General features: G+C 40.3%; 1 protein-coding gene across 4 annotated transcripts in view; it reads left to right on the top strand.

Annotated features, from left to right (window-relative positions):
* Positions 1-12,938, top strand: part of STYXL1 (serine/threonine/tyrosine interacting like 1) — a 63,782-nt gene that overhangs the window by 48,872 nt on the left and 1,972 nt on the right. For all 4 annotated transcript variants that reach the window (XM_036825263.1, XM_036825264.1, XM_036825262.1 and 1 more), the window contains 2 exons: positions 5,945-6,042; positions 7,546-7,658. In XM_036825263.1, coding sequence (XP_036681158.1) covers positions 5,945-6,042; positions 7,546-7,658 — 211 coding nt within the window. The remainder of the gene's footprint in view (positions 1-5,944; positions 6,043-7,545; positions 7,659-12,938) is intronic.

Raw genomic sequence — 12,938 nt, 5'->3', positions numbered from 1 at the left:
CCGCAACAAGAGAGGCCGCGATGGTGAGAGGCCCGCGCACCGCGATGAAGAGTGGTCCCCACTTGCCGCAACTAGAGAAAGCCCTCGCACAGAAACGAAGACTCAACACAGTCATAAATAAATAAATAAATAAATAAATAAATAAAAGAACGTGAATTTCTTTAAAAAAAAAAAACCTTTAAAAATACTCAGACAAAGCATCTAAAACAAGGGTTTTTCAGACAATGGCCAACAGACAGCACAGGACAATGATTCCTGAAAGGAAAAAAAAAGGTGGGCTCCACAATCAAACCAGCTTATTGCTTGGAGATTGTTTGCAGGTCACAGTACAGGGAGGGGGCCAACACAGATCCTATTTTTCTTTCTGAGTTGAGGGTAGAGTTGAGGACTCAGAGCTGTTGAGTTGGCTAGAATTTGCAGGAGACCTGCATGAAGAATAGAGAGCTGAGTACAAAGAAAGACTCTGGACATCTGCAGAGAGTCCTCCTGTGTCTTCAGCTAAGTACTTATAAGCACATGCATGTGAGAAAACTACTCAAGGCAGGGAGAAAAACCAATAGAAATGAACAGGTGGTACAATCCCCAGAGATTATGTGGGACCAGGAGTAGTTTGTGTTTCCAGTCAGATTAAACAAAACTTACAATATACAGTGCATCATACAGAGTACTCAGAAGACTACTGCTTCAGTAGTGAGGAAAAACTTAGCCCTATATTAGGGATGAAAAGTACAGTCTGAGATGAAAAATATACTGGATGGAATTAAAAGATTAGACACTGTGGAAGAAAAGATTGCTGAATTTGGAGACATAGCAATAGAAGTATACAAAATGAAACATAGAGAAGAAAAAGACTTAAAAAAAGAAACTAGAATAGCACTTCAGTGAGACTGAGACAGCTTCAGGTGGCCTAACATATGTGTAATTAGAATCTCCAAAGGAAAGGCGAATGGGGAGACAGAAAACACGTTTGAAGAAATAATGGCCAAAATTTTCCAAATTTGATAAAAACTATAAATGATCATCTACACTGATCTCAATAAAATTTTTAATTAAAAATAGAATAATTTGGAAGATTATGAGCAACTTTATGTCAATACATTTGAAAAATTAACAATTTCCTCAGAAGACTCAAGCTACCAATGCTTACTTAAAAAGAAATAGATTTATAAAAACTGACAATATGATAGTCCCTAAAACAAGATTCATCCAATTTCAGGAGATTCAAATCATATAGAGTTGGCCTTCAACCACTGTGGAATTAATGTAGAAAGCACTAATTTGAAAATATAACTAGGAAATTCCTAGAAGCTTAGAAATAAATTTTAAAACAGCTCATGGATCAAAAAAGAACTCACAATAGAAATTATGAAATAGTTTCAACTATATGATAATGAAAATAGAATATATCAGAACTTGTGGAATGTAGCTAAGCTGTGCTTAGAGGGAAATTTATAGCTTTAAATGCATCTATTAAAAAGAAGAAAGGCTAAAAATCAACTAGTTAAGCATTTATCTCAAGAAATTACCAAAGAAACAGCAAACTAAATTCAAATAAGGAAGGAAGGAACAATAAAAGCAGATAAAATGAACTAGAAACAATAAAATAGGATCTAGAAAGTCAAAATAGTTTTACAAAAATAATAAATTTGATAAACTCTTGGCAAAAAAGAGAGAAAGCACAAATAACCATCTGTAAAAGGGGATTCTACCATATCCTACAGATATAAAAAATATCTTGAGGGTATTATAAAAACTTTATTGTGATAAACATAAAAATTTAGATGTATTGAACAAAAAAATACAACCTATCAAACCTGACATCAGACAAAATAGAAAATTTTATTAGGATCAATAACTAATATAAATTTTTCATAGAGAATACTCCAGGTCTAGATAGTTTCAGTGATGAATTCTACCTAATATTTAAGGAGGAAATAAACCCAATATTAAAAATTTTTTTTAAGAATAAAAAGGAGGAATAATTTTCAACTTGTCGTATGAGACCAGCATAAACTCTGATTTCATAACCTGAGAAAGACATTATAATACAGGAAAATTATAGGCTAATTTTCTTCATGAATATAGATGTAAATATCCTTAAGTAAAATATTAGCACACTGAATACAGAGATATATAAGAAGGATAATGCATGATGACTAAATTGGGTTTATTCCAAGGATGCAAGGTGGTTTTAGCACTGAAAAATCCATCCATGTAATTTACCACATCGATAATGTAGAGGAAAAATCAGGATTATCTCAGTAAATGCAGTGAAAGCTTTTGATAATATTCACCATACATTCATGATTTTAAAAAATCTTAGCAAACTGGGAATAGAAGGGAACTTTGATCTAAAAATAAAATTCTACAAAAATCTCTATAGCAAACATCACAATGATGAAGTGTTGAAAGTTTTCCCTCTGAGCCCGGGAACAAGACAAAGATGCAACTATCACCACTTCTATTTAACATTGTACTGGAGGTTCTAGTTGGTGAAATATGGCAAGTAAAACAAATAAAATAGGAATCAAAAGGGAAAAAAACCTTTCATTATATACAGACAGTCTAATTGTATACACAGAAAAGCCAAAACAACCTGCAGATAAATTATTGGACTTAAATAAGTTTGCTGAAGTTTTAAAAGCATATAATTTACAATAGGACAAAAATATTAAATATCTAGGATTATACCTATTGAAGGATGTGCAAGATCTCTACACAGAAAAGTATACAGCATTACTGTGAATTACTAAAGATTATCTGAATAGCTAGAGGATGTTAGTAAAGATCACCTGAATAAACAGAGGATGTACCGTAGTTGTGGATTAGAAGAATCAATTTTGTAAAGATGTTGATTCTTGCCCAATTGATCTATAGATTCAATGGAATGCCAATAAAATTCCAATGGATTTGTGGAAATTGATACAGTAATTTTAAATTTTATATGGAAATACAAAGGGCAAAAATAGCTGAATAGTGAATAACAACAAATGGGAAAATTTACTTGACCAGATACCAAGACTTAAAAAAAACCACAGCAAGTAAGGCATTGTGATACTGGTGCAAGATAGAAAAATAAACCAATGGAGCAAAATGGAGTCCAAACACAGACCCATGCATATACGGACACTTGAATTATGCAAAGATTTTCTTCTATATTTTCTTCTAAAAGTTTTGTAGTTTTAACCTTCACGTTTTGCGATACATTTTTTAAAAAATATTTATTTATTTATTTTGGCTGCTCCAGGTCTTAGTTGTGGCATGTGGACTTCTTAGTTGTGGCATGCATGCAGGATCTAGTTCCCCCACCAGGGATTGAACCTGCATCCCCTGCAATGGGAGCGCGGAGTCTTACCCACTGGACCACCAGGGAAGTCCCTTGTGATACATTTTGAAATCAGTTTTTGTCTATGGTGCCTGATATGGAACAAAGTTCATTGTTTTGCATGTGGAAGTCATCACTGTTGAAAAGGTGATCCTTTTCCTGTTGAATTGCTTTGATACCTTTGTTGAAAATCAGTTGACCATACGTGTACAGGATTATATCTGGATTCTTTGTTCTTTTTCATTGATCTATGTTTTTCTTTATACCAGTTTCCCACACTTGTTTTTCTCTTTTAAAAAAATTTTTTATTAAAGTATAGTTGATTGGGGCTTCCCTGGTGGCGCAGTGGTTGAGAATCCACCTGCCAGTGCAGGGAACACGGGTTCGATCCCTGGTCCGGAAAGATCCCACATGCCGCAGAACAAATAAGCCCGTGCACCACAACTACTGAGCCTGTGCTCTAGAGCCCATGAGCCACAACTACTGAGCCCACATGCTGCAACTACTGAAGCCCATGCGCCTAGAGCCCGTGCTCTGCAGCAAGAGAAGCCACCGCAATGAGAAGCCCGCGCACTGCAATGAAGAGTAGCCCCCGCTTGCCGCAACTAGAGAAAGCCTGCACGCAGCAACGAAGACCCAACGCAGCCAAAATAAATAAATAAATTAAAAAAAAAAGGATAGTTGATTTACAATGTTGTGTTAATTTCTGCTGTACAGCAAAGTGACTCAGTTATAGATATACTTTTTCATATTCTTTTCTGTTATGGTTTATCACAGGATATTCAATATAGTTCCCTGTGCTATACAGTAGGGCCTTATTATCAGTTCCACACTTTTGATTACTGTAGCTTTATAATAAATCTTGAAGTCAGGTAGTGTTAGTCCTCTAATTTTGTTGTTCTTTTTCAAAGTTGTTTCCTTTGAATTTCCATATAAATTTTAGAATCAACTTGTCAGTTTCTATACAGAAGCTTGTTGGAATTTGGACTGGGACTGAATGGATTCCATAGGGCAATTTGTGAAGAATTGACATCTTAAAAATGTTGAATCTCCTGATTCATTAATATGGTCTATCTTTCAGTTTACTTTGCTCTTTGGTTTCTTTCAGCAATGTTTTATAGTTTTCAGTGTACAGTTCTTGCACATCTTGTATCAGATTTCTTCCTAAGTATTTGATATTTTTGATGTGATTATAAATGGTATATTTAAATTATAAATTTCTTGGGAATTCGCTGGTGGTTAGGACTCCGTGCTTTCACTCCTGGGGCCTGGATTCAATCCCTAGTCGGGGAACTAAGATCCCGCAAACTGCGCGGCATAGCCAAGAAAAATCAAATAAAATTTAAATTTCTGAGTGTTGCTAGTATATAGAAATCCAGTTGATTTGTATATATTAACCTTGTATCCTTCAGTCTTCTCCACCCAGATGTCTCCTCCATTGTAAGGCTTTCCCCAGCTCCCTCGACTTTTCCCTGCCCTTCCTCTTCAGTAGCATGTGCAGGTCTTTATCCTAAAACCTAGCCAGTTGGATTGGGGCCATTTGTTTATGTGTCTGCCTCCCACATCAGACTGGGAGCTCCTTGAAGCTGGGAGGGGCCCTATTTGCTTAATCTTGTGTCCACTAGGGTCCAGCTCAAGGTCTGGCACACAATAGGCATTGAGTGAGTATCTGAGGAAAGAATGGTTGGGGATAGATGGATGAATGGATGGTGGATCCGTGGTCAGGTGGGGAGGGAGAGAGGGATGAGGCGGAAGGGAAGGATGGATGGACGAATGAATGAATGCAGGGTGAATTGCGCTTGTATTTGTCACAGCAAGTGCTCATGCAGATACTAAACCAGGATATTTTCATTTCTGAATCTACTGCAACTTTCTGCATACCACAGTGAATGAATGTCACCAGTAGGCCCTAGTCTTCGTAAATAACATTTACCAAGTGCTCACTGCACACTAGACATTGTGCCAAGATCCTTGCGGGCATCTTCTCATTAAACATGCCACATGCCTCATCTCCCTCCTCTTTCCCCCTTGTTCATAAAGCTCTAGCCACTCTGATCTCCCTATTGTTTCTCAAACATATGAAACCTACTGCCCTCAGGGCCTTTGCACTTGTATTCTCTACCTGGAACACTCTTTCCTCATATAACTGCCTGGCTTGTTCGGTCACCTCCTTTAAACCTCTGCCCAAATGTTACCTCCTCAGTAAAGCCTTCCATGACCATCCTATCTAAAACAGCAGGCCCACCACTCTCCATCCTTCTCACCTTGCTTTCTCCATTTAACATAGCAGATTCATTCCATATTCCTTTCCACCCTCACTATCTTCACTGTATTCTAGGAAAGCACCAGGTTTGTTTAATAATAATAATGTCACATTTATTGGGCACTACCGTGTGCCAAGCAGATTGCTGAATGCTTTACATAGATTAATTGACTTAATCTACACAACACCCCTATGAGGTAGGTGCTGTTTTTTTGAGAGGGGTTCATTTATTTGCCCACATCTCCCTGATGCTAGTTCAGCCTCCTTCCCCTATGATCCCATTGCTGTGGGTGAAGGATGCCACAGTAGGGCTTTGTGTGAGTTTCCCTGATTACCTGTGCTTTTCTTCCGTTTAGTTTTGTAGGTGACGCCGACAAGCTTCTGCACATCCAGATAGAAGATTCCCTGGAAGCCAGCATTACACCCTTTTTACGCCACCTCTGTCACTTCATTGGTAAGGAGCATTCTTTAACCAGGCAGCAACTGGTCTGTGCCCAGGGAGCAGAGGGGCTGTGGTACCTCATCCACATGCCTATTGCTGACTGCCACTCCCAGCACTCAGGAGAAAAAGGGCAGGGCCCAGCACATGCCCAGCCAGGTGTGGCCAAGCCCCGGGACAAGCCTGCCTCCCGGGGGGGTCCTTGGCAATATGGGCAGCCACGCGTTTACCTTGGGAGCAGTGGGGCCAAATGAGAGCCCCAGACTGTGGATTGAGTGCCCTGTGCTCTGGCCCTGGATGGGTCGCTATGCCCTTTCACGCCTGGCCAAGCTCCAGTCTCGGCATCACTCTGTCCCGGCCCTCCTATCTGGTCAGTGTGGTGGGGTAGAAGGAAGACTCCAGAGCCCTTCCATCTCTGAATTCCATGGTCCCCAGTGTGTGGGCCCAGTGCCCCTTCTGTTCTCCTACCTCACACAGCAGTGCCCACCAGCCGCTTGCCTCACTGAGGGTGGAGTTTTCAGTCATCCTAAGGAGAGCAAGATCGCTGGAGAGAGCAAGGTTGTGTCCGGTTAGAGGCCCACCCCAGGACGGCCTGCTCAGCACCAACACAACCCCCTGCCTGAGAATGGCATTTTGGCCCAGACATCCTGTATTTTTCTGGGAGGTTGTAACTATCACTTGCCTAGGAGCTGAGACTGAGACTTGCCCTGGGTCCCATCATGGGGTGGCAGAGCCCTGTGGCCCAAAGAAGCCCCTTCTCCAGCCCCACCTCACTGGGTGGCTCTGAGCCAACCCTTAACTTCTCTGTGCCTCAGTTTCCTTATCCATACAATGAGGCAGTTGGCCTTAATCATCTGAGTCCTCCTCCAGCTCTGACAGTCTGTGATTTTGCACTTGGTATATTTATCTTCAGTTCTTGGGGGTTACCAACCAGCCTAAGATGCCAGCTTAGATTTCCTTCCCACCCCTCAATGGGTGAGATTGACAGTCCCAGGGGCGTTATTGAGTGTGGTTAGCTGACATTTGTGTGCCAGGCACTGGGCTAAGCACAGTGCAAAATCTTATCAGGTAGGTAGTATACTGTTATCACATTTTCCAGATGAGGAAACTGTGGGTTAGAGTGCCCAAGCCCAACAGCCAGTACTTACTGGTTGTGATTCACATTCAGGCTACCCTGCCTCTATCAGCACCCAAGTGCCCTTGGGGTACAGTCCTTTTATCCCCACCTGGGGAGGTCAACTGGTAGCAGACCTTCCTGGGATGGAAGGCTGCATAGCCCAGAAAAGGCCTTTGCATGATAATGCTGAACGCCCAGGCGTGATTCTCGTGAACTGCCAGCTAGGTCTGAGGATCCCCGTTTGCCAGGCAATGAAACAGTATCCTAGAGATGTCACGTGACTTGCCTAGACCATGGCGTGCTGGTTCTGAACCTACTCTTGGACCCACTGAGGCCAGTCATCTTACAGACCCACAAGGAAGGGGGCACGCACAACCTCACACCTTTCCTTCCATTTGCAGAAGTTCACCTGGAGCTTGGCTCTGTCATCCTGGTCTTTTCCACCATGGGCATCAGTCGCAGCTGTGCGGCCATCTTGGCCTACCTTATGCACCAAAATGAGCAGACCCTGAAGGTATGTATTCCCTGGTCCAGGAGGTGGGGTCAGAGCTGCACCTCAGAGGAATGGGTCTCCAGCACTGACTTGGGGCCTTAATTGGGGGTGGGGGGTTTGGGAGGGAAGGGTCAGGGAGGGGAGCCCCAAGTCCAGGGCTTTACCCAGCATACCACATCTAAGGGAAGGAACCCGAGATCTGGGTTAGAGACCTGAGGCTGGGCACACAGGGCAGGCCCAGGGACTCAGGCTGGGCAAGGCTGTGGCCAGCAGCACCATCTGTGTGTCCCCCAATGCTGTCAGTCTGTGTACCAGTGTTTGTTCAGGGTTCTCCAAGGGAGGTGCATTTTGGCTGTTGCCATGCACCTGTTGGCCATCTGTATGTCTTCTTTGGAAAAATGTCTATTCAGAATCTTGGCCCTTTTAAAAATCAGATTTTTTGTTTGTTTGCTATTGAGTTGTATGAGTTCTTTATATATTTTGGGTATTAATCCATCATCAGTTACATGATTTGCAGATATTCTCTCCCATTTCTTAGGTTGCCTTTTCATTTTTTTTTAAAATTTTATTTATTTATTTATTTATGGCGTGTTGGGTCTTCGTTTTTGTGCGAGGGCTTTCTCTAGTTGTGGCAAGTGGGGGCCACTCTTCATCGTGGTGTGCGGGCCTCTCACTATCGCAGCCTCTCTTGTTGCGGAGCACAGGCTCCAGATGCGCAGGCTCAGCAATTGTGGCTCATGGGCCTAGTCGCTCCGCGGCATGTGGCATCTTCCCAGACCAGGGCTCGAACCCGTGTCCCCTGTATTGGCAGGCAGATTCTCAACCACTGTGCCACCAGGGAAGCCCCTACCTTTTCATTTTGTTGATGGTTTCCTTTGCTGTGCAGAAGCCTTTTAGTTTGATGTAGTCCCACTTGTTTATTTTTGTTTCTGTTGCCTTTGCTTTTGATGTCAAATCCAAAAAGTTACCACCAGATTGATGTCAAGGAGTTTACCACCTATGTTTTCTTCTAGTAGTTTTATGGTTTCAGGTCTTCCATTTGAGCCTTTAATCCATTTTTTTTTTTTTTTTTTTTAAATTTTATTTATTTATTTATGGCTGTGTTGGGTCTTCGTTTCTGTGCGAGGGCTTTCTCTAGTTGCGGCAAGTGGGGGCCACTCTTCATCGCGGTGCGCGGGCCTCTCACTATCGCGGCCTCTCTTGTTGCAGAGCACAGGCTCCAGACGCGCAGGCTCAGTAGTTGTGGCTCACGGGCCTAGTCGCTCCGCGGCATGTGGGATCTTCCCAGACCAGGGCTCGAACCCGTGTCCCATGCATTGGTAGGCAGATTCTCAACCACTGCGCCACCAGGGAAGCCCTTTAATCCATTTTGAGTTGATTTTTGTGTATGGTGTAAGATGGTGGTCCAGTTTTTTTTTTTTTTGGCTGCACTGTGTGGCTTGCGGGATCTTAGTTCCCCAACCAGGGATTGAACCTGAGCCCCTGGCAGTGGAAGCACGGAGTCCTAACCACTGGACTGCCAGGGAATTCCCACCAATTTCATTCTTTTGCATGTGACTGTCCAGTTTTCCCAGCACTACTTATTGAAGAGACCATTCTTTCATCATTGCATATTATTAGCTCCTTTGTCCTAAATTAATTGACCATATATGTATGGGCTTATTTCTGGGATCTCTATTCTAGTCTATTGATCTATGTGTATATATTTTATGCCAATACCATACTGCTTTGATTACTATAGCTTTGTAATATAGTTTGAAATGAGGAAGCGTGATGCCTCTAGCTTTGCTCTTCTTCCTCAAATTTGCTTTGGCTATTTGGGGTCTTGTCGTTCCATACAAGTTTTAGGATTGTTTATTCTATTTCTCTGAAAGATACCATTGGGATTTTGATAGGGATTGTGTTCAATCTGTAGATTGCTTCAGGTAGTATGGACATTCTAACAATATTCCTCCAATCCATGAGCATGGAATATCTTTCTATTTATTTGTGTCTTCTTTAATTTCTTTCATCAGTGTCATAGTTTTCAGTGTCAAGTCTTTTGCCTCCTTGGTTAAATTTATTCCTAGGTATTTTACTCTTTTTGATGCAATTGGGATTATTTTCTTAATTTCTATTTCTGATAGTTATCAGTGTATAGAAACAGCTGATTTTTGTATATTTTGTATCCTGTAACTTTACTGAATTTATTAGTTCTAACAGTTTTTTTGTGAAGTCTTTAGGGTTTTCTATATATATGTTGTATGTAAAGAGAGCCAGTTTTACTTCTTCCGTTCTGATTTGGATATCTTTTTCTTACTCTGTCTAGGACTTGAAATACTATGTTGAATAAATGTGGTGAGAGTAGGCATTCTTGTCTTGTTCCTGATCTTAGAGGAAAAGCTTCCAGCTTTTCACTGTTGAGTATGATGTTAGCTGTCAGCTTGTCGTATATGGCCTTTATTATGTTGAGGTACATTCCCTCTGTACACACTTAGTTGAGAATTTTTATCATAAATCGATGTTGAATATTGTCATATGCTTTTTCTGCATCTCTTGAGGTGATCATATGGTTTTTATCTTCTCTAATTGTGGTGAGCGGGGGCTACTCTTTGTTGCAGTGCGTGGGCTTCTAATTGCGGTGACTTCTCTTGTTGTGGAGCACAGGCTCTAGGCATGTGGTCTTCAGTAGTTGTGGCACAAGGGCTCAGTAGTTGTGGCTCGCGGGCTCTAGAGCTCAGGCTCAGTAGTTGTGGCGCACAGGCTTAGTTGCTCCGCGGCATGTGGGATCTTCCTGGACCAGGGCTCGAACCCGTGTCCCCTGCATTGGCAGGCGGATTCTTAACCACTGCGCCACCAGGGAAGCCCCTGTCTTAACCATTTTTAAGAATATAATTCAGTAGTGTTAAATACATTCATAATGTGCAGCCATCACCACCACCTAGCCCCATGACTCTTTTCATCTTGTAAAACTGAAACTCTATATTTATTAAACAATAACTCCTTATTCTCCCCTCCCCCTAGCCCATGGTAACCACCATTCTTCTTTCTGTCTTTGTAATTTTGACTACACTAAGTACATCATATAAGTGGAATCATAAAATATTTGTTTTTTCCTGAATGGCTTATTACACTTAGCATAATGTCCTCAAGGTTTAACCATGTTGTAGCATATGTCAAAATTTCCCTCCTTTTTAAGGCTAATAATATTCCCTTGTATGTATATACCACATTTTGCTTATCCATTTATTCATTGATGGACACTTGGATTGCTTCCATGTTTTAGCCATTATGAATAATGCTGCTGTGAACATGGTTGTGCAAATATCTCTTTGAGACCCTGCCTTCAACTCTTTTGGGTATATACCCAGTAGACGAATTACTGGGTCATATGGTAGGTCTTATTTTAATTTTGGGGGGGGGATCTCCATACTGTTTTCCACAGAGGCTGTACCATTTAATACATTCCATCAACAATGCACAAGGGTTGTAATTTCTCCACATCCTTGCCAACAGTTGTTTTCTTCCTTCCTTCCTTTCTTCCTTTCTTTCTTTCCTTTTATAGTACCATCGTAATCAGTTTGAGGAAGTATAGCATTATAGTTTTGATTTGCATTTCCCTAATGATTAGTGATGTTGAGCATCTTTTTGCCTGCTTATTGGCCATTCATATATCTTCTTAGGAGAAATGTCTATTCAAAGTCCTTTGCCCATTTATTAGTTGGGTTGTTTGTTTTTTGTTGTTGAGTTTTAGAAGTTCCTTATATATTCCTCATATTAACACTTTCTGCATTGAATAGTTTTGGCACCCTTGTTGGGATCATTTTACTATATATGTGAGCATTTATTTCTGGGCTGTCTATTCTATTCCACTGGTCTTAAATGTCTGTCTTTATGCCAGTACCACATTCTTTTATCATAGTTTTGTAATAACTTAAAAGGTTTGAAATAAGTTTGAAACATAAAACAGGTATATGATTTGCAAATGTTTCCTTCCATTCTGTCTTGCCTTTTCACTCTGTTGATTTTGTCTTTTGATGCACAGAAGGTTTTTTTTTTTTTTGATGTACAGAAGTTTTTTATTTTGATATAAACCAATCTGTTTTTTCTTTTATTGCCTGTGCTTTTGGTGTCACATCCAAGAAATAATTGCCAAATCCAATATCATGAAGCTTTTCCCCTATGTTTTCTTTCAAGGGTTTTATAATTTTAGCTCTTACTTTATGCCTTCCATCATCTTGAGTTAATTTTTGTACATGGTGTAAGGTTACACTAGTTTCACTCTTTTACATGTGGATATCCAGTATTCCTAACACCATTTGTTGAAAAGACTCTCCTTTCTCCATTGAATAGTTTTGGCACCATTGTTGAAATCATTTTACTATATATGTGAGCGTTTATTTCTGGGCTGTCTATTCTATTCCACTGGTCTAAATGTCTTTATGCCAGTACCACATTCTTTTATCATAGTTTTGTAATAACTTAAAAGGTTTTGAAATAACGAAGTGTGAGACCCCCAACTTTGTCTCTCTTTTTTCACAATTGTTTTGGTTATTCCGGGGTTCCTTGAGATTCAATATGAATTTTAGGATGGATTTTTCTATTTCTGCAAAAAACGCTGTTGGGATTTTGATAGAGATTGCATTAAATCTTTAGATCACTTTGGGTAGTATTTGCATCTTAACAATATTAAATCTTCTATTCCATGTACCTGGGATGTCTTTCCATTTATTTTAGTCTTCTTTAATTTCTTTCAACAACATTTTGCATTTTTCAGGGTACAAGTCTTTTACCTCCTTGGTTAAGTTTATTCCTAAGTATTTTATTCTCTTGATGCTAGTGTAAATGAAATTTTCTTAATTTCCTTTTCGGATTGTTCATTGTTAGTTAGATACACAACTGATTTTGTATCCTGCAACTTTGTTACATTCGTTTATTCTAACAGTTTTTTTGTGTTTAATCTTTAAGGTTTTCAACATACAAGATCATTAAGTTCATATCATCTGCAAACAGAAATAATTTTACTTCTTCCTTTCCAATTTGGATGCCTTTTCTTTTTTTCCTAATTGCTCTGTCTAGAACTTCCAGTACAGCGTTGAATAGAAGTGGTGGAAGTGGGCATCCTTGCCTTGTTCCTGATCTCAGAGGAAAAGCTTCCAGTCTTTCACCATTATGATGTTACCTGTGTACTTTTCATATATGACCTTTATTATGTTAAGATAGTTTCCTTCTATTCCACAGTTTGTTGAGGAACTGCTTTTGCCTTTTCCTTTTTCCTCTATCCTCAATCCAGATGGAGACCAGCTGGTCACCTTCCTTCAT

The sequence above is a fragment of the Balaenoptera musculus genome, chromosome 15, assembly GCF_009873245.2.
Source record: "Balaenoptera musculus isolate JJ_BM4_2016_0621 chromosome 15, mBalMus1.pri.v3, whole genome shotgun sequence".
NCBI lineage: Eukaryota > Metazoa > Chordata > Mammalia > Artiodactyla > Balaenopteridae > Balaenoptera > Balaenoptera musculus.
The sequence above is the reverse complement of the archived record's forward strand: the minus strand, read 5'-3'. Positions and strand labels throughout refer to the sequence as shown.